Source organism: Danio rerio, chromosome 8 (genome assembly GCF_052040795.2).
Source record: "Danio rerio strain M-AB ecotype USA chromosome 8, GRCz13ab, whole genome shotgun sequence".
Taxonomy (NCBI): Eukaryota; Metazoa; Chordata; class Actinopteri; order Cypriniformes; family Danionidae; genus Danio; species Danio rerio.
The window spans coordinates 56,106,926-56,128,780 of NC_141028.1; the positions used below are offsets into that span (position 1 = coordinate 56,106,926).

The window sequence follows — 21,855 nt, forward strand, 5'->3', positions numbered from 1 at the left end:
TGCAGTAATGATGCAAGAAATTGGCTAATGACTTGACCAGTCAGACCAGTACATGCATGTATTTAAACTGACTTTTTTGTTTGAGTTTGTGTATCACCAACCATTCCAAGTTTGGATCCAACGTGAGCTACAGTACAGCCGACTACTGAACAGGTAATTTGAGCAAAATATCTCTTATTAATCTCCTCAGTATACCTATTTGATCAATAACGTATCTTATCAGTAGCCTAATGTAGTTATGCATTTATTTTGTTTAGCCAATGGAGTACCTTATGGGCCAAAGAAATGGGAGACGGAGGAGGCCGAGGGTCCACCGACCAAGGTCCACATATTTGTTGCTGTCCGAGGTGGAGTGCCGCCAGAGGCTACGGTTATCTCGCCAGGCAGTAACCGAACTTTGTCATCCTCTGGCAGATGACTTAGAAACGAATGCATCCTGCCCATATGCACTCCCCGTTGCCGTAAAAGTAACTGCTGCACTTCATTTTTTTACGAGCAGGTCTTTTCAACATCCCCTCAGTTCAATTGGCGGCATATCCCGACCTGCCGTAAGTTCGGCTATACAAGCTTGGCCCGACATGCGCACAAATTCATTAAATTCTCTGTGACACCTGCAAGCCAAAATACGCTTAAACGGGAGTTCTGGGCTAAATTCGGTTTTCCTGGTGTTGTGGGTGTAATAGATTGTACTCACGTGCAACTACGTGCCCCGTCTTAGAACGCTCTGATTTATGTTAATCGCAAAGGAACCCATTCCATCAACATCCAGGTAATTTGCGATGCAACGTGTGCGGTCACGCATGTATTTGCAAACTATCCTGGATCAAGCCATGACTCCTTTATTCTAGCCAACTCTGTCATTCCTGCAGTCTTCCAGGGTCACCCGCCCCTGGACGGGTGGCTGTTAGGGGACAATGGCTATCCATTAAAGACATGGCTGATTACCCCGTATATCATGCCTACAACAGTGAGTGATTTATTTTTTAATCGAAAACACACAAAAGCACGAACTGTCATTGAACGTACATTTGGGATGCTGAAAATGCGCTTCAGGTGTTTAGACAAGTCAGGGGGAACACTGAAGTACAGTCCTCAAAAGGTCGGAGCATTCTTTGTGGCATGTTGTGTTTTGCATAACATTGCCATACACCATGGATGTCTCTTGGACATAAATGAGGATAGATTACAGGATTTTAGAAGGTGTGAAGCTGAACTGCATGTGCCGATGCAAAATAATCCGAATTCTCAAGCAGCAGCACGGGCGAGGAGAGACCAGCTGGCAGAAGAGCTGCTTCACCTGTAGACTTGCAAGTAAGCAGATTTTTTTTTTTACTTTAAACTGTGTAAATATTGCATTTGACTTAACCTCTGGATATGATAGCAACCATTTTTTAAAAATATCTTCATTAAAACACACACAGCGCTGTCCTTGGTGCTGAAACGCCTTTGCTCTCGAAATGTACAAATATTAAGAGGTTTTTTCCTGCTGTACAAGAACCTAAAGAATAAAAAAAAACTCAGTTAATGATTTTATTTATTTTTATTTAGATTGCAGTGATGCCACAATTGTGTGTGTGTGTGTGTGTGTGTGTGTGTGTGTGTGTGTGTGTGTGTGTGTGTGTGTGTGTGTTTGTTTATGTGTGTTTCTTTACATTGTAAACTTAAATGTTTGGCCTTCTTCCTCCTCATGTTCGCAGTCGCGAAGCTCCACGGCGTGACGGGCAACGAGAGGGTCCAGGAACAGCAGAACCCTGTGTGGCCGATCTGGTGGAGAGAAAAGGTCTAAATAACTAATCTGCCATGCGCACAACTCGCTCTTAAAGGTAATGGATAATGAGACTCTGATTGGTTTATTGGAAGTTACGCCCCAAACACACCTATAACATATTAAGAGAATAAGCGCAACCCTTTTAGATAATGCGCCACGGCGCAGAGCGTGTTTTCCCGTCCTTAAAATAGCAAAAGTGGATTCAGACACGCCCTAAATGCGTTTGCGCTTTGGGCTTTGCGCTTAGATCGTTAAAATAGGGCCCATCTACGTACATTTCTAAGGTAAAGTCAACTAATCGCTTTAAAAGTAACTCATCTACTCACGTTTCTAAAGTAAAGTCAACTAATCACTTTATAAGTAACTCTACTCACTTTTCTAAAGTAAAGTCAACTAATAGCTTTAAAAGTAACTCATCTACTCACATTTTTAAAGTAAAGTCAACTAATCACTTTAAAAGTAACTCATCTACTCACTTTTCTAAAGTAAAGTCAACTAATCGCTTTAAAAGTAACTCTACTCACTTTTCTAAAGTAAAGTCAACTAATCACTTTAAAAGTAACTCATCTACTCACATTTCTAAAGTAAAGTCAACTAATCACTTTAAAAGTAACTCATCTACTCACTTTTCTAAAGTAAAGTCAACTAATCGCTTTAAAAGTAACTCTACTCACTTTTCTAAAGTAAAGTCAACTAATCACTTTAAAAGTAACTCATCTACTCACTTTTCTAAAGTAAAGTCAACTAATCACTTTAAAAGTAACTCATCTACTCACTTTTCTAAAGTAAAGTCAACTAATCGCTTTAAAAGTAACTCTACTCACTTTTCTAAAGTAAAGTCAACTAATCACTTTAAAAGTAACTCATCTACTCACTTTTCTAAAGTAAAGTCAACTAATCACTTTAAAAGTAACTCATCTACTCACTTTTCTAAAGTAAAGTCAACTAATCACTTTAAAAGTAACTCATCTACTCACTTTTCTAAAGTAAAGTCAACTAATCGCTTTAAAAGTAACTCTACTCACTTTTCTAAAGTAAAGTCAACTAATCACTTTAAAAGTAACTCATCTACTCACTTTTCTAAAGTAAAGTCAACTAATCACTTTAAAAGTAACTCATCTACTCACTTTTCTAAAGTAAAGTCAACTAATCACTTTAAAAGTAACTCATCTACTCACTTTTCTAAAGTAAAGTCAACTAATCACTTTAAAAGTAACTCTACTCACTTTTCTAAAGTAAAGTCAACTAATACTTTAAAAGTAACTCATCTACTCACTTTTCTAAAGTAAAGTCAACTAATCGCTTTAAAAGTAACTCTACTCACTTTTCTAAAGTAAAGTCAACTAATCCCTTTAAAAGTAACTCATCTACTCACTTTTCTAAAGTAAAGTCAACTAATCACTTTAAAAGTAACTCATCTACTCACTTTTCTAAAGTACACTGTAAATGCGAATAGTATTCCTTACTATCAAAATTCTAGTGTGTTTACTTAATTTTAAGCTAATTGTTGAGTTTACTAGAAATGCATTAGTGTTGCTGACATAGTAAGGTATAAAGTTCCCATAACTAATGTAATTTGAGTAAAATTGCTTACAAGGGCTAAGCCATGCTGTTACGCATGCGTACTGGGTGGTGATTTCCCATCCCCCATCCCGAGTCACAACCAACCGCCACCCAGCACCGCCATTGAAGGACAGGATTTCATATTGAGAAGATGTACTGCTGTAAATCAAGGTAACCTTTTCGTTTTAATTACTACTTTGATTTTATTTGTATAGGATCAGTAATCTGTTTATTTCCTGCACTTTGTGAAATTGTTTGCTGTTTTGTGAACTAATTAATAGCCCATGATGTTGTGACTAAACGTTTTGACCACTGCACGTTATTTGCAATACTGTCTACTTTACTAGATAAGCTATTTTTAGCTGCTTAGTCCTTTTTAATAACTATTAATAATTTGTAATGTTAGTAGTAATTTGTAAAGTGGGCGTTATGCTCTAAAAGAGCGGGCCGCGCCATTTTAAATGATGCACTGAGAGAGCAAGAGCGCACGCAATGATCCGTTCAAATAGATGTAAAGTTAACACATAGCTGTAGGTCTACATTTTTAAAAAAGAAAACGAAACTTATTTATCCGCATTACAAATACAGTAACGTTAGTTATCGCTGAACTTTAGTGGCGCTTGTTGTGACGAAAATATGCGTGTTTTTTTTTTAAGATTTACTTTTATGAGATCACCTGCAGGAAGCAGTTGTGAGATCAGCTGTGATTCGGTCCGGCGTCAGCGAGCGGCTCATGACCAGACCAGTCGTTTTTTTCTCCATGATCGCCGGGGCAGCAGCAGTTTTAACCCGCCGAGGCTTTTAGAACATTATAAAGCAGTTTCAGCTCAAAATGGACCCGTGAGTGTCGTAGGTAATTTAGGATTTCGATGCGATTACGATTCGTGTCACTGTATGAGGCAGATATATATTTACACATGATGCTAAAGTGTGCTTATGCTAACAATCCCTATGAAACTTAAAGTTAAACTTATGAAAATGCGAGAGATATTTAATTAACTCATTTATTTGTTTTATATGCTATTTGTCTTTTCTTTATGCCGTTTTGAAGGTTTATTCCAGTGTTGCCGTTATGTTATTGAGTGTTTTGTATTGCTGTAATGACAAATAAATCTGACCAGACGCGACTGAATATGTGTGATGGATAACGTTAATGATGAAGTGGTATAACTCGTACAACCAAGCACAGAAACATCCCTTTGTTTGCTCAATATCACACAAAGGCATCAACAAGCCTTTGTTATAAGCAAACTTTCTGTAAAGAAACAGGCTTTGCCAAACCTGTTAGTTTGCATTTTTAAAGAAGGTTTCACTAATTTTTAACAATTTAGGGCAAATAAATTTGAACAATTACAAGGTTGTTGAAAAATGTAGCACACCATTAGAGTATTGTGAGTGGCATATTTGGTTTGTAATATCATTATACCCTTTATTTATTTTTTATTTCAGACTACCAGTTTGTGAGCTGATATGCAGTGGAAATGTAAGTTTTGCACTTACACATCAAAGAAAACTTTTTGAACAATACCGCACAAGCCATAGAACATATTCATGAATTGTTCTATTAACGTTACCTTGTCTCCATACTGAGTGTCAGGGTAATTTTAAATCGTTTAATGCATTAAAAGTACATTTAACAAAATTCTCAGCAAAGAACTGCATGATCAAGAATTGTCCGAATATTTTGTCCATTTGAATAATCATCTGAGGACTAGTTAGAAATAGGGTTGTTGTGTTGTGATACCATTAATTTATGTTACAATACTATACCAGCTGAAGTATGGTGATACCAAGTAGTATTGCAATACTGTAATTCATAACTTAAATCCATGAAATAAAGAAAAATGTCAGAAATAATATATTGTATATGTTATTATAGGCCTACTTGAATTTAAATAATTCCCTTATTGTTGAAAAAAGTATTTGCACATCTCTTTACCTAAAATGTATTCATTCCAGCAAAAAAAATACATTAAAATAAAGATACATAAAGAAAAGAGCATTTTTCCAACAAACCTAGGCTATATGAAGTGGTCAAAAATTGTTTCCTGTTGCTATTTTGGGTTTTTCATCTATCATACTTTTTTCACACTTATTATCGGATAAGAATCCAAAGTAATTCAAAATTTCACTTTATGAGTCATTCTTTTTAATAGATTGTCACGGTTGTTGTAGCTATTATATCATATTGACAGGAACAGAAATAAACGAATTCCGATTCAAAATGAACCATCACAAAATATGCAATGGGCTACTATAAAAGGCGCAAATTCTACAGTTTTACAACCTTAGAAGGCTCCATAGACTATTAAAATACAATGATCTATTGTTGCTGAATCGTGTAAGTATTTTAGTGACTTTTTCACATGCAGCATTATGTATTGTAGGCAGACTGTTAATGACAATACTACCGTTTACAAACTACAGTGGCACCGCCAGTATCTTGGAGCCATAGTATCACGATACTACCATAGTACCGGTAAACCGTGCAACCCTAGTCAGAACGTTCAGTGTCCTTTTAAAGACATCAATTGAGACAAATATTTATTCCACTTTTAATGCGCATAAAAGTAAGGCACACCAGCAACAATGCCATGAGTATATTTAATCGGGGGTTGTGTTTATTACTGTTTGGTGACAAGTATAGCTCATGCTTTTGATGACAGGCGCCGGGAGTATTTGGCAGCTTTTATTATTCAAGAATATTTAACTATGTCATGTTAAAGTGTAACATCTGTTGCTAAATGGCATTGCATTGTATCATTGCATGTGTTTCTGATTTCTGTTTTTTGTTTTAGAATTTCGCTTAGCCATGTCAATAACACTTTACGTTTTTGTGCACAACAGTGACATCCAGAAGGAAGTCATAGAGGAAACACCAGCTGATGCAAGTGCTGCAGAAGGTTTGTTTTCTTTTCAAAACTTTGTGTGATTTTGTGAATTTGTGTTTTTGAATGTTATTAATGACTAATAATGTTTTGATTGGATCTTTGCAGAATTCAATCGAATATCAGGAAGAAATGTGAGATCCAAGTTCTACGCTGCATTGGACACACACTGCTCGTTTGATTGACATAAAAAAAAAAAACAGGAGAAAATTGCAGAAGAAAACTAGAAGAAATTTTCAACATGTTAATTCAAAGGTATTTTTGTGACATCATCTTTGAATCATAATTTGCATTTGATTGCAATAAATTGCATTTGATGTTTTCATTGGGCTATAATGCATGTCTACCTGTCTTTACTTTTTCAAGGTCATCTGGCAGCAGTTCTCCGGGGTCTTTCAGTCCTTTAGAGGGATTAGTCTAAAGAAATTTTCAGGATGTGTTTTGTAAGTAGTATTATTGTTTCTGCTTTCTTAGACTGGAAATGAAGCAGTCATTCCAGTTTACTTCACTTATTAATAAAAATTTTCAATTTTATGAAAATAAAACAAATGCATTTAATGTAAGTATTTGAAAGTAAGAGGGATGTTATATTATGGCCTTTGGAGCAAGAGCATTGCTATGTTGCAAATACAGCAGCTTGTGCCGTCACAGGGTCAGTTAGCTTCATAGGCCAGTGAAGTAATGAATGCATTTCTTTAATTTTTAAACACACTTGTTTTGAAAAGGAGGAAGATTAGCTTGAAAAAAAATCTTAATAAGTGTAATACCTATGTAATATGTTGAGAGAAATATAATTTCAGTTGAAAGAACCTGCTGGATTAAGATGTAAAAAGATAGTGTTAAAAGCCACAAAGTCAAAGATGCTCCGTATTATAAGCAACCCTGTGAAGTCACCTGCTGTGGGATTGTAGATGGCTTCACCCTTGTTCTAAAAGCCATACTAAAACATCAATTTTCTTATTACAAAATAGTTATTAATACATTTTTAAAAAGTGTGCTAAATAATGCAAACTTGACTCACTGCTTTAATCTAGCAAAACCAAATGCATTCATGAATCGGTTCCCAATTTATTAAGTTTTCCCTACAAAATATTTATATTGATTATGTAGCACCAATTGGTCTCTCACACATTTGCATTTAATTTCTTGAAAATGTTTTAAAAGTACTTTTACTGCAGTTTGTTTTATTACATTACAGTGTTTCTTTAATTAAAAAAAAATAATTGTTCCTTTAGAATAGTATCATGTTGGATATCATACTGGAATTTAGTACCAATCTCTGCTGCAATTTTAAGCAGCAAATTTCCTGCTAACATTTTAAGCACTTTTGAGCACATTTTTAAACAGCACTGTTTTGCCATTCTGTTCACATGCTTAACAGAAATGACACTCAATGCTCAAATGTTAGCAGGAAATGGATGTTTTTAAAATTACTATATGGATTGGTAATAAATTCCACTATCATGACAAGCCTAGTAGAAGCAGTACAGGCAAATCCACCGTGTTGGTCTACATTGAAGAAGGAGCACCATAGCAAGGCCTTCTTATAAGAAGCATTTGAATGTAAAATGTACTATAAACACAAATAGTCATGCTAATAAGCAACTAGTTAATAGGGTTATTGGTTCCTACTAAAGTGTTACTAAATTAAGCACAAGGAATTGTATTTTTTTCACCTCTGCTTTTGGTCTCCTGGCCACTACAGGCTTTATTAGTGCCATTTAGAATATCAAACTTTACTTATTTTTCTTTCTCTATTCATAGGATGTAATTGTAGAGTCGGACTTCAGTGCAGAAGATGTTGGCCTGCTGACTGTCGTGTGTGAAGATGTCTAAAGAACCTCATTATGGATGCAATGTGGGCCTTTATACTGGAAGGAAAAGTGGTTATGGACTTTGCCACATGCAGTATGTCTCTTTTTTTGCTTTGATTTACACACTGAATTCGGACTACCCAAAGACTTTGAGCAATGCATTTGAATTTGTTCAACGTGTGTTGCTTTTGCTGGGAGGGAAGCGTAATGTGTTTTATTCGGCGAGTGCCTATATACTGCTGTGCTTTATGTTTAAAGGTTCAGGTATAATGGCATGTTTAATTACAAAGTGTTGCTTTTTAACATGTTGCTGTTTGCAGTGTTACATTTAGGACTGCAGCATTTTGGTGTTTAAAACACTTTTTTTTTTTTTTACCAAAAAAGTGTATTGTGATTTATAGGGTTGTCAAAAGTATTGAGTTTGGTACCAATCGGTACTGAAATAAATAAAAAAAAAGTCCATCCATTTCCCACTAACATTGCAAGAACTGATTGGCCATTGTGTTCACATGCTCAGTAGATATGACTGATTGGCTTTGAAGGTCATTATTTTTACCACACTTCACCACTGTTCACCAGGTGCAAAGATACAAAGAAACTGGATAACTTCAAAGCACTGTCGATCAGTAGATTCATCACCAGATAGCTTATATGTTAGCTTCTAAACAAATCAGCTATCGACATGGCTTTGAAACACTTCAGTGTCTGTGTAACTTTGTTTGGACTCAGTGAAAAATGGTAAACCTATGACAGTCACAGCCAATCACAGTCATTTCTGTTGAGCATGTGAACACAGTGGCCAATCAATGGTGTTTAAGAACGATCTCAGTAGCACTCAAATTCTGGTGGAAAATGGATATTTTTAATATTTCAGTATTGATTGATACGAAACTCAATACTTTTGACCACACTAATGTGATATTTTCTGTAGGAAAATCTAAACTACACAGTCTAACAAATTAGCTTTAAAGCTTAATATCTGTTCCTCTGTGAGTGTCTATATGCTGCCATGTTTAAGGTGCTGGTGCAATGGCATGTTTAATTACACTAATTCAAGTATCATTTTTCCAAGTGTCAAGTATTTAAAGTTTTTTTGATAGATTTTCAAACCTTTTTGAAAACTTGTGTTTTAGGGTTGAACATGTTTATTATATTTTTTGTCTGTATTGCTGTTTACAGTATATTACAGCACTTTACAACAGGTTTTTACAAAACTGTATTGTGTACAAGTGTATTGTGAAACTAAAATATCACAAGTGTATTGTGAAATTCTGCTAATTTTGTCAAATAAAATGTTTACATTTAAGACCTGTATAATGTCATTACTTGTAGGTTGAACTACATATTTTATGTTCAGTTTAATTGAAGAAAATGTGGAAACCGATTGCACGTAGTTTCTTTAGTTGACATTACTTAAAATAGTGGATTAAAACAATGTTGAGACTACTAGCATTCAAGATGTTAACTGAACATGGTAGAACAGTATTAGTTAAATAGAGTTATTAAAGTAATCTTACTATAAAACCCTAAGTAAGATTACTAAATAATGACAAGTATGTTAACTAGAATTTTCTATTAAACTTACTTGATTTTTAACAGTTAGTTTACTTTATAAGTTTTAGTTTTCTTACTTCAAGGCAATAATTAAACTTAACTTAAGATTTCCTTGTAAGTTTATATTGCAAAAATAAGGCAATCGGTTTCCAAACTTTTTTTAAGTAAACTGAACATGTTAGAATTTACAGTGTAAAGTCAACTAATCGCTTTAAAAGTAACTCTACTCACTTTTCTAAAGTAAAGTCAACTAATCACTTTAAAAGTAACTCATCTACTCACTTTTCTAAAGTAAAGTCAACTAATCACTTTAAAAGTAACTCATCTACTCACTTTTCTAAAGTAAAGTCAACTAATCACTTTAAAAGTAACTAATCTACTCACATTTCTAAAGTAAAGTCAACTAATCGCTTTAAAAGTAACTCATCTACTCACTTTTCTAAAGTAAAGTCAACTTATTGCTTTAAAAGTAACTCTACTCACTTTTCTAAAGTAAAGTCAACTAATCACTTTAAAAGTAACTCATCTACTCACTTTTCTAAAGTAAAGTCAACTAATCGCTTTAAAAGTAACTCATCTACTCACGTTTATCAAGTAAAGTCAACTAATCACTTTAAACGTAACACGTCTACTCACGTTTCTAAAGTAAAGTCAACTAATTGCTTTAGAAGCGAATGGTTTAGGCAAGGCAAGGCCTTTTAGCACACACTGTGTATACTGTATGTTGGGCTCAGCTGCTCCCTCTCACTCACACTTACTGTATACAAATCACTAAATTTAGCCATCTAATGAAATATATATTATATGGATTTGCTCTGATACAATAAAGAAAGATTTTGGCGTAGCTATAATGAGGCTTTTATATTTTTTTTCTTTTTTCGGATAGAATTTGAATCTGACAAGGAAAGAGAAATTGAGAATGTCAGTGGACTGAGCTATGAGTCAGATATCATTTGTCTGGCAAGAGGTTAGTAAGTTGAGTAATCTGTAACGTTTGGTTTTGTTCATAATTGTCAAATTCTTAGTACATCATGAATTCATTTATCCAACTCATGTTTTTGTAGTGATCTTAAATCACTACGATGCACGTATAATACACTTTTCTATTCTGATTATTTTAGACTGGTTCTGGTAGGAGTAGCCCTGCAGTGTTTTACCACAAGAAACATGCAGTTCTATTTGCTAGAACACCAAAACTTTATGGACTACAGCTTTAAAGAGCCGCTTTTAGGACTGATGATGACACGTAGATGACCATCGCTGACAAATTTTTCACAACAACACCACAGTATGGCCAACTGTGTGCTGTGTTTGTTCCTGTATTTTTTCTGATGATTGATACAATAACCTACACTGAAACACGGGATTCGTCAGCCGTTTGCTATTAAAGGAAGGAGCAGAGACTACAGGTACTTTTCAAAAAATTAGCATATTGTGATAAAGTTCATTATTTTCTGTAATGTACTGATAAACATTAGACTTTCATATATATTTTAGATTCGTTACACATAACTAAAGTTGTTAGAAGCCTTTTATTGTTTTAATATTGATGATTTTGGCATACAGCTCATGAAGACCCAATATTTCTATCTCAAAAAATTTGCATATTTCATCCGACCAATAAAAGAAAAGTGTTTTTAATACAAAAAAAGTCAACCTTCAAATAATTATGTTCAGTTATGCACTCAATACTTGGTCGGGAATCCTTTTGCAGAAATAACTGCTTCAATGCGGCGTGGCATGGAGGCAATCAGCATTTGGCACTGCTGAGGTGTTATGGAGGCCCAGGATGCTTCGATAGCGGCCTTAAGCTCATCCAGAGCGTTGGGTCTTGCGTCTCTCAACTTTCTCTTCACAATATCCCGCAGATTCTCTATGGGGTTCAGGTCAGGAGAGTTGGCAGGCCAATTGAGCACAGTAATACCATGGTCAGTAAACCATTTACCAGTGGTTTTGGCACTGTGCGCAGGTGCCAGGTCCTGCTGAAAAATGAAATCTTCATCTCCATAAAGCTTTTTAGTAGATGGAAGCATGAAGTGCTCCAAAATCTTCTGATAGCTAGCTGCATTGACCCTGCCCTTGATAAAACACAGTGGACCAACATCAGCAGCTGACATGGCACCCCAGACCATCCCTGACTGTGGGTACTTGACACTGGACTTCAAGCATTTTGGCATTTCCCTCTCTCCAGTCTTCCTCCAGACTCTGGCACCTTGATTTTTGAATGACATGCAAAATTTGCTTTCATCCGAAAAAAGTACTTTGGACCACTATGCAACAGTCTAGTGCTGCTTCTCTGTAGCCTAGGTCAGGCGCTTCTGCCGCTGTTTCTGGTTTAAAAGTGGCTTCACCTGGGGAATGTGGTACCTGTAGCCCATTTCCTGCACACGGCTGTACACGGTGGCTCTGGATGTTTCTACTCCAGACTCAGTCCACTACTTCTGCAGGTCCCCCAAGGTCCGGAATCGGTCCTTCTCCACAATCTTCCTCAGGGTCCGGTCACCTTATCTCGTTGTGCTGCGTTTTCTGCCACACTTTTTCCTTCCCACAGACTTCCCACTGAGGTGCTTTGATACATCACTCTGGGAACAGCCTATTCATTCAGAAGTTTCTTTCTGTGTCTTACCCTCTTGCTTGAGCAGTCAGGTCGGCAGTCTTACCCATGATTGCAGTTTTGAGTAATGAAACAGGCTGGGAGTTTTAAAAAGCCTCAGGAATGTTTTGCAGGTGTTTAGAGTTAATTAGTTGATTCAGATGATTAGGTTAATAGCTCGTTTAGAGAACCTTTTCATGATATGCTAATTTTTTGAGATAGAAATTTTGGGTTTTCATGAGCTGTATGCCAAAATCATCAATATTAAAACAATAAAAGGCTTTGAACAACTTCAGTTGTGTGTAATGAATCTAAAATATATGAAAGTCTAATGTTTATCAGTACATTACAGAAAACAATGAACTTTATCACAATATGCTATTTTTTTAAATGGACCTGTATTATCTATGGGGTTTTGTCAGACTTTGACTGGTAGTTTGTCAGCAACTGTTACAGTTCATATAGAGCAGTTTCTTCTTCCTCCGGATCATAACATGTAAGTGTCATTAAAATTGTTGCCTCGTTTTGTAAAGTTTGCAAATGTGTTTAATTGTGTGTTGTAACTTGTAATCACCCTGCGCGGCTTGTAATCACTTATCTATTATAGATCAGTTCTTGTACTTTATCTCTCTGGTTAAATCTGTATTGGGCTGTTAACATATTGCATCCAAAACCATGTTAAAAACGTGGCTCGTGCTTCCTTATTTAGTGATTTAAGTGCGTTTCTGAACTGGCGATCCTCTGCTGTTTGCTTTTGCAATAGCCACCATCAGCTGTTCCTCACACACAACTTTTGCTACTGTGTGGATTAATACTGAATGTGTGTTGTTGTTGTTAGTTGTTATTTGCGTTAAGAGTAGAGGAATATGCTGGTGTTTACCTGCATTGCTTTATTGCATTCCTGCACTGGGCTCTCACAAACTCTGCTACTTCATAGCCATGGTGGGCACTGTTCTCTTTCTTGCGCTGAAATCAGTCGACCAATCACAACAGACTGGGTCATCGGACCAATCACCGCAGATTAGCATCGCGCAAAGGAGGGCTTTGGGAACAAATGAATCACTGAAAGAATTATATGGGAGTCGCTGGGATAGTTAGGTAAAAATAAATGCATATTATAAGATGATGAAAGTGTTTTTTTGACCTTGCATGAATATCAGCCTGTTGTTGGAGACCTCAAAACCAAAATAGAACTTTTTAGAATGCCTAATAGGGGCTTTTTAAACTGAGTATAATCACTGATACGTTAAGGATGTGTCCTGAGACCATATTGAACACTGGTTATGAATATATCAAAGGACCTTTTCTATTAAACGATTGAACTTTCAAGAATAAATTTACAAAAGCTTTATTTAGTAAATTACTCAGTTTTGCATGTTATGAAATAATAAGCAGACAATGTAGAACAGTCTGATTTCTTTCTGATCTTTTTAGGATGCCTGTATGACAGGTGGAGAAGAAGTTTCTGCTGAAGTGATGTTGTACCATGCAAGTGCATGTGGAGAAAGGTATTGTAGAAATGTTAGCTGTGAACTGTAGTGAGATTCTTTTTTTCTGTCCACAACAAAGACAAAACACGCACTAGGGCTGCACAATAAATTGTTTCAGCATCGTCATCGCATTGTACACATCCGCAATAGTCACATTAGTCACACAAAAAAACATATAACTTTTAATAACTTTTAAACATTTGAAGGGTGCACATTCTCTGCTTTGAAAATAAATGTCACATTCATACAATGTGGCAAATATTTTTAAGAATAGGTGAACTCAAATTAATATGAGTTTATAACAGAAACACAAATATGTACAACTTTGTTAAAAACGTCTCTTTGACATTTACACAACTCCTTTAAAGGATTGTTTGGCTGCATTAATTAGAACAACAAGACCCGCCAATAATGCTTATATTAGTCTGTTTCTCTTTATCCAGAGGTCTGCATCATCTTAGATCCAACCAGTAACCTAAGCAGATGGCTGTCATGGTCATGGATGAGTTGAGAACCTGAAACTGATTCCTGCAATGAAACCAGTGACAGCCGAGTGTCCACAGTGATCCTTTGGACTAGTCTGAACTCCTGCCGCTGACCTACTCAGACCTGCAGCTTCACTCCATGATAGACCTTCATCATTCTCAAGTGTCCGGTGCCCAGACTGCAGCTCTGCACAACATGTTTGGGAGTACTGGTCATCCCCGGCTGAGCCTGGTTTCTCTTAAGGTATTTTTACTTCACTTTGAAGTTTGTTCTTCATCACTGGCTTGCATGGTTTGGGACATTTACATTAAACTGAACTGAACTTCAACTGTGACAGCTCAACTGAAGCAGTTTTAATTTACTAGAACTACACTACCTGACAAAAGTCTTGTCACTTTACAGAAATAATTTCCAGTATAGAATATTAAGTCTTGGTGCAGTGGAGAAAGAGTGGATATTGTGTATGACTCCCATGAGCTTGGAGGACTGCATCCATACATCTCTGCAATGACCTTCTTTGCTTTCAGGAGCTTTGATGTGGAGGCTGAAGTATGAGAAGGAGCGCTATCCTGCTGAAGAATTTGCCCTCTCCTGTGGTTTGTAATGTAATGGGCAGCACAAATGTCATGATACCTCAGGCTGTTGATGTTGATGTCCACTCTGCAGATCTCTCACACGCCCCCATACTGAATGTAACCCCAAACCATGATTTTTCCTTCACCAAACTTGACTGATTTCTATGAGATTCTTGGGTCCATGTGGGGTCCAATAGGTCTTCTGCAGTATTTGTGATGATTGGGATGCAGCTCAACAGATGATTCATGGAAAAAGCTACCCTCTGCCAGTTTTCCAAATGATCAACTCGAAGTCAAGTTATTATTTGTTGCTCTTACAACTGAAATACACGACAACACTTTTGTCAGGTAGTTTATGTAAAGCTGCTTTGACACGATCTACATTGAAAGTGCTTTAGAAGTAAAGATGAATTGAACTGAATAAGTTGTAAAGTATACAGGCTTCACTAAACCGTTTCATAAAACCTGAAACAATGTCGCCGTATATTTATGGTAACTCAACTGCTAGCTGAGGACAGTTCAACACTTTAACTGTAGGAGTGCATGAAGTTCATGTTGAGTGAAATGAAAAACACTTTATATTTCAAATGTGCTCATTTTTATTCATCAAACATCAAACATATATACACAATCCTATAGGACATGTCTTTGGACTGTGGGGGAAACCGGAGCACCCGGAGGAAACCCACGCGAACACGGGGAGAATAAGCAAACTCCACACAGAAAAGCCAACTGGCCCAGCCGGGACTGGATCCAGCGACCTTCTTGCTGTGAGGCAACAGTGCTAACCACTGAGCCACCGTGCCGCCCCTCCTTCTCTTCATCTAGACACGAACACCGGCTCCATTCAGCTCTTTTTCGTGCAACCATAAACACCAGCCTCAATTAGCTCCTCCTTGTCGTGCAACAACCAACACCAGCCCCAATTAGCTCCTCCTTTTCACGCAAGCACAAACACCAGCCCCATTCAGCTCTTTCTATTCGTCAAGCCACAAACTGCCCCATGTTTGTGGCTCGATGAATTTTTGTAGCTGAATAAAGAAGAGGAGCTTGGTGTTAATGCCTTGGTGAAGAGGAGGAGCTTGGTGTTAGGTTGCTCGATGAAGAGGAGGAGTTTGGTGTTAGGTTGCTCGATGAAGAGGAGGAGTTTGGTGTTAGTAGCTGGATGAAGAGAAGGAGCTTGGTGTAATCTTCTTCATGTCCCAGGATCTTCTTCTTCAGCTGTGCTGTTATCTGGTTGGAAAGTTGAAAACGTGCAATATTAGTTTCATGTACGATATGTTTCGATTTGTGACAAAAAATTTAAGTAGAATATTTTGTACATTTCAGGAGTCATGTCGGGGTTTTTGTTGTTATTAAACTGACCTGAATTTCAATATAGACTGTATTTTTTCTTTTAAGGTTTTCTTTTCTTTGCTTGGCTTCAGGATCAAGACCTGGAACCAGTTATGCTGGAGGATCTCTTCAAGAGGAATCCGCTGTTGTGGATCTCTTTGCAGACAGGAACAGATCATGTCGATGCATTCTGTGAAGTAAGAAGGAACACATGTCAGGTTATTAGATTGTCACAAACCTTTCGGTTGCTGTAAATGATCACATTGTTTTCAGTTGTTGTTTCATCATCCACATGCTCTCACCTTTGGATAGTTTGTCACGCTCCCAGGTTCTGGCGACAATCTTAGTGAGCTCTCTTCGAGGGTATTTTCTGTGCAGCAGCCTGTACAACATTACACCTATAGAGTACACCGTTGCAGGCTTGGCGTGGAACTTTTTAAAATCAGAAAACTCTGGAGGAGCATAAGGCTTTGTGCCTGGAAGAAAGATCAAGAACAGTGAGATATTTATCACATTAACAACAAAACTGATCTGCTGATGTCTTTGTGTTGCCTAGAAGGCTCAATATAAGTTGTCTTCATCATAATACACACCACAGAATGTTGAATAGCCTTCGCTGTTCATGATTCTTCCAACACCAAAGTCTATTAGCTTGATCTGGAAGGTGTGGGGGTTGATGAGCACGTTTTCTGGCTTGATGTCGCTGTGGTAAACGTCCCTTTCACAGCATTCAATTGCAGCAGCGACCACCTGGTGCATCACCAATCGTGCTACCGATTCAGTCATTTTCTTACGATGCTTCCATGCAAACGTTTGCAGGTCCATGCAGGAATTGGGACTCTCCAGCACCAGTGTGTACTGGCTCGGCGTCTCATACCAATCCAGCAGCTGTATTATTTGAGGAACGTAAGGACCTTTGCTCATCAAATACATCAATCCAACTTCTTGTGGAACAGTCTTCTCATATGGTAGCTGCAGGAGAGATAACAGACATATGATAGTGAGACGTGAATGGACTGAAGTTGAGGTCAGTATTATAACAACTTTAACACAGTGTACTTACAATCTTCATGGTTCTTCTTGCTTTAGTCTTGCTCACATTTTTGATTGCCACCTGTTGACCAAGAGAAAGCGACAGTTAATTCACACGATCAGTCATGTAACATTCATCAAATTGAAATAGCAAGAAAGCACTTTTTATGTTTGAAACAAACCTTTCGTGAATCCGACCGACGAACTCCAGCAGAGACGGATCCAAACCCTCCCTTACCTATAATGCTTTTGACTCGATATTCGTCATTGATGTCACCTGTAAAAAAAAATCAGTGAAACAAATAATGAAGGACATTCATAAACCATCAAAAAGCCGATTGAAGATTGCTTTAGAATATTTATTATTAAGCTATTAGGCCTCACCAATATTTGATTACTCTCCTTCAATATTATTTTGGAGGATTTGTACTCAGTTACAGTTTAAACTGGCAACCCCTACTTTACCTTGAGTACATTCCTGAAGAAAGGATCAACAGTACTTTTACTCCAACATTTAGTGGTGTTTACGTATTTATAACATTTGTCTCATCTTTATTTTTCTTACATCTTTAGCTAAGGCTACACAATTCTGGTAAAATAGATGATGTTGTGATGTATTCATAACAATATTTCCCAGAGAAATGCCACTTTTAACTGGCTATTTTTAATGTATTGATGTATCACTCATAGTCATTTTTCATACTTTTTTTTTTTGCTGTTTCACTTTCCTCTCTTGTCTACTTCTGCCATTAACTGTTCATTTTCGGCTCTCTTTTTGTTTTTGATGTATTGTGCAGCTCTAATCTTTTACAGTTGAACATTTTAGCTTGGACTAATTGCACTTCTTGAAATAAAACCTAAAGATCTCCATTTTGCACTTCAGAACATGTCAAGTATAGCTACAGCAAATTCATAATAATATACATATTTGAACTTGGTAATATGTCCACCAGCATTTACTATCTGTACTTTAACTAATTACATTTATCAAATGCAGTGGAGTAAAACGTACAAGATTTTGTTTTGGAATGTTGTATTAAAATACGACTTCCAATAAAAAAAAAACCTTAATAAACTGACCTGGATTCGAGTCCAAATTCACTGGGATTTTCTTTTCTGCCTTCCAAAAATCGTTATCCGATGAGGAAGCGGTGCTTTCCTTGGACACACTGGGGTCAGCGGTCGGCGAAGACACACAAGGGGGCGCACTATGCACTGAAGCGCGGTCAGATTCGCCGTTCTCTGAGGTGTCAAGCGAAGACCCACAACATTGACTACTGTGGAGTGAAGCGTAGTCAGACTCGCTGTTCTCTGAGGTGCCAAGCGAAGACGCACAGGAGTGCCAACTTTGCAGTGAAGCGCGGTCAGACTCGCTGATATCCGCGGGGGTCAGAGAAGAAACACACAAATGCCAGCATTCAGTGTCCTCGGGCTGTTCGGTTTCTGTTGACGGGGTCTTCACAGGGGTCTGGATAGACACGCACCTGTTGTTGACCCGCTCGTCCTGAACCGGCCTCGGCGACACACACGCAGCTTCACCATCAGGGGATCTCTGAGTCTGTGGGCTGCTCGGCTGGGTCTGTGGGGCTCTGGTTGTGGTTTTCTTGAATTTCCGAGAAAGCCATTTCCGGAACCTCTTTAGTTTCTTCTCCGCTTTATGGGGTGCTGGGCTTGGTGAAACACCAGCTCCGGTATGAATGTGAGAGATGAACGCGACGTTACTTGGCCCGGCTTCGCCATCGAAACATCTCTGGTGCTCGAGTTCGCCGAGCGACTGGTTCTGCTGGGTTTTCCCGGATTTCCGAGAAAAGGCCCAGTTACAGAACTTTTTAAATTTCTTTCCAACTCGTCCCATTGTTCTATATTTCTTTCCAAAATCGACAATATTAATGTTGAAAACTGAATTTTCTGTAACACGATCTAGTGAAACTGAATACATCAGATATAAAACGCAGATCTTGTCGTATAATACAGTTCAAACTTGATTAAACAATCGACGTCTTACAAATGAATGTGCTTCTGCTCTTCCACGTCATTCTATAGAACTATGATGGAACTTTTCGAACGTTTGACGCAAATGCTCATTTGCATACAGCAGCAGCACCAGTCTAATGAAAATGGCTATTTACAGAAAAGCTATATTAGCCCTTTAAACAGTGGGAAAGTTTGCTCTTATCTGTACCTTGAATTATAATAGTAATGATGCCAATAAGCTTAAGTTTACAATAGTCATTTACTGAACTATAGCATTAAACAAACAACAATATAAAGATGTTAAATAAATGAGTTAAAAGAACAATGTTTTCATATTGCATTTATTAATATGCTGTAAAGCTTTACATTGCAGTCAAACCTATTTGCTCTAAAGCACATAACATGATTATATATTATTATATGTTATATTCCTATTTTTATTATGATGTTGTTATTATATAATATAGAAATAATGCCATTATACACAGTTGAAGTCAGAATTATTTGCCCCCCTTTGATTTTTTTTCTTTTTAAAATATCTCCCAAATGATGATTAACAGAGCAAGGAAATTTCCACAATATGTCTGATAATATTTTTTCTTCTGCAGAAAAGTTTTATTAGATTTATTTCAGCTAGAATAAAAGCAGTTTTTAATTTAAAACCCATTTTAAGGTCAAAATTATTAGCTCCTTTAAGCTATATATTTTTTTGGTAGTCTACAGAACAAACCATCTTTTTCCAATAACTTGCCTTATTACCCTAACCTGCCTAGATAACCTAATTAACTTAGTTAAGCCTTTAAATGGTACTTTACGCTGTATAGAAGTGTCCTGAAAAATATCTAGTCAAATATTATTTACTATCATCATGGCAAAGATCAAATAAATCAGTTTTTATAAATGTGTTATTAAAACTGTTATGATTAGAAATGTGTTTAAAAAATCTCTCTGTTAAACAGAAATTTGGGCAGGGGGGATAAACAGTGGCTAATAATTTTGACTTCAACTGTAAACCCAAAATGAATTATATTTCGCGCTTTACAGGCATCCATCAGACTACTGAATACATTGTAACTGTATTTATTACAAATGCAAATGTAAAAAAAAAAAAAAAGTCCCAATAATACATGTAGTCCAACAGCATGCTGCAATATGTCAAACTACAGTGAGTTCAGTCTCCACTTTACTCCCACAGGGGTATAGAGTTCAGTGTTGGTACTAGTAGAATATAACAGTTTCTATATGTTGTATGTTTCATATGTTGTAAAATTTTTCTATAACTGTTAAGATTTGAATGTTATTACCTCTTTTCAAAACCAGGGGGCCCCCATGAATAATAAAAAGTTCTTTTCGTACTCCACATGCGCGAGGTGTGAGCTCCTTTAATCAAAAACACTGCTTGCCAGTGTTGTTAACTTAGTGCCAAATTTTCTAAAAAGAAAAAAGTTACTGGAGATTTTTAGACTCTCATGTGTGCGTGCTGTACCATTTCTAATGTTACTCTTCACGACGTGCTCTCCCCCGCCTCTTGTCGGCTTAGTCCCTTTATTAATCCGGGGTCGACACAGCGGAATGAACCACCAACTTATCCAGCAAGTTTTTTACACAGCGGATGCCCTTCCAGCCACAACCCATCTCTGGGAAACATCCACATTCTCACACACACACACTCATACTACGGACAATTTAGCCTACCCAATTCACCTGTACCACATGTCTTTGGACTGTGGGGGAAACCAGAGCACCCGGAGGAAACCTACGCGAAGGCAGAATAGGGAGAACATGCAAACTCCACACAGAAACGCCAACTGAGCCGAGGTTCGAACCGGCGACCCAGCGACCTTCTTGCTGTGAGGCGACAACACTACCTACTGCGCCACTGCCTCGCCCTGTATTTGATATTATATTTTAAAATACATTTCAATAACCATCCCTGGTTATGATTGATTATTTAACAAAATGACTACAAGCGTATCCTCTACGAACGACAACAGCAGCAGAGGTGACTGAATGTATTATAAAAATCTTTCACCAATTTAAGACTCCAAAAAGGATCTTAATGGACAAAGGAAGAGAGTTTGTGAATGTGGTAAAACAATTCTCTTTTAGTTGTGTTGTGAGGATTTTTATATCCTAAACATTTTCTCAACACAACCACAAGTGATATTGTTAAGACAGACTGATATCTACTGTGTTTATCTCTGTATAGCTGGTTTGACACACTCTGTATGGTACACATAAATGTGACTTGACTATAATTTATGTTACAATTTGTTTTATATTAACAGATAAGCAAGAATGTCTGCGCCAAGCTGGGGATAAAAAGGAGCCGTTGTTCACCGGACCATTCTCAAACCCAACAGGCTGGTAGAGAGGATAATTGGCACCATGCAATGGTAAGTCAGAAGTTCTATTTAAGACAACCATTCAATATTTAAATGATGTTATTTTAATGGTGTGGGCGTCACAGTGGTGCAGTGGGTAGCACAATCGCCTCACAGCAAGAAGGTTGCTGGTTCAAGCCTCGGCTGGGGCAGTTGGCATGTTTGCATGTTCTCACCCGGTTGGCGTGCGTTTCCTCTGGGTGCTCTGGTTTACCCCACAAGTCCAAAGGCATGCTGTACAGGTAAACTGTATATGCTAAATTGTCCGTAGTGTATGTGTGTGAATGGGAGTGTATGGGTGTTTTCCAGTGGTTGTTTGCAGCTAGAAAGGCATGTGTAAAACATATGCTGGATAAGTTGGTGGTTCATTCCGCTGTGGTAACCCCAGATTAACAAAGG

The 21,855-nt window shown here is 37.3% G+C and overlaps 2 protein-coding genes and 1 long non-coding RNA gene across 5 annotated transcripts in view; 2 read left to right on the plus strand and 1 right to left on the minus strand.

Annotated features, from left to right (window-relative positions):
• LOC147842870 (uncharacterized) overlaps nucleotides 1-21,855 on the plus strand; it is a 469,436-nt gene that overhangs the window by 59,326 nt on the left and 388,255 nt on the right. The gene's annotated exons all lie outside the window — the stretch shown is intronic.
• Nucleotides 1-21,855, plus strand: part of LOC103911576 (uncharacterized) — a 66,473-nt gene that overhangs the window by 43,909 nt on the left and 709 nt on the right. Inside the window, exons 26-35 of the mRNA XM_087265509.1 lie at nucleotides 86-153; nucleotides 258-1,311; nucleotides 1,698-1,823; nucleotides 10,474-10,554; nucleotides 10,709-10,996; nucleotides 13,615-13,688; nucleotides 14,114-14,399; nucleotides 16,159-16,263; nucleotides 16,886-17,093; nucleotides 21,361-21,468. The gene's annotated coding sequence lies outside the window, so the exon portion shown is untranslated. The remainder of the gene's footprint in view (nucleotides 1-85; nucleotides 154-257; nucleotides 1,312-1,697; nucleotides 1,824-10,473; nucleotides 10,555-10,708; nucleotides 10,997-13,614; nucleotides 13,689-14,113; nucleotides 14,400-16,158; nucleotides 16,264-16,885; nucleotides 17,094-21,360; nucleotides 21,469-21,855) is intronic.
• Nucleotides 15,307-20,998, minus strand: LOC137496390 (uncharacterized). Of its 3 annotated transcripts, XR_015498448.1 has the most exons (8): nucleotides 18,179-20,998; nucleotides 17,281-17,375; nucleotides 17,130-17,180; nucleotides 16,660-17,038; nucleotides 16,369-16,542; nucleotides 16,097-16,256; nucleotides 15,829-15,964; nucleotides 15,307-15,661 (listed from the first exon to the last, which is right to left on the minus strand). XR_015498448.1 is itself a non-coding variant. In XM_087265476.1 (7 exons), exons 1-7 carry the CDS (start codon nucleotides 19,035-19,037, stop codon nucleotides 15,961-15,963), a joined length of 1,722 nt encoding a protein of 573 aa, XP_087121602.1. In that variant the 5' UTR covers nucleotides 19,038-20,998; the 3' UTR covers nucleotides 15,307-15,960. The 3 variants fall into 3 exon arrangements, 2 of the variants coding, with proteins under 2 accessions (XP_087121602.1, XP_087121601.1); XM_087265476.1 differs by having other exon boundaries at nucleotides 15,307-15,964; XM_087265475.1 differs by lacking the exon at nucleotides 15,307-15,661 and having other exon boundaries at nucleotides 15,959-16,256.

Coding starts and splice junctions, on each gene's coding strand:
- LOC137496390 (XM_087265475.1), bottom strand. CDS start 19,037: ATGTATTCAGTTTCACTAGATCGTGTTACAGAAAATTCAGTTTTCAAC. Junction 17,376..18,178: donor GAATTTGGACTCGAATCCAG/GTCAGTTTATTA, acceptor TTTTTTTTACAG/GTGACATCAATGACGAATAT. Junction 16,257..16,368: donor GCGTGACAAACTATCCAAAG/GTGAGAGCATGT, acceptor CTTACTTCACAG/AATGCATCGACATGATCTGT.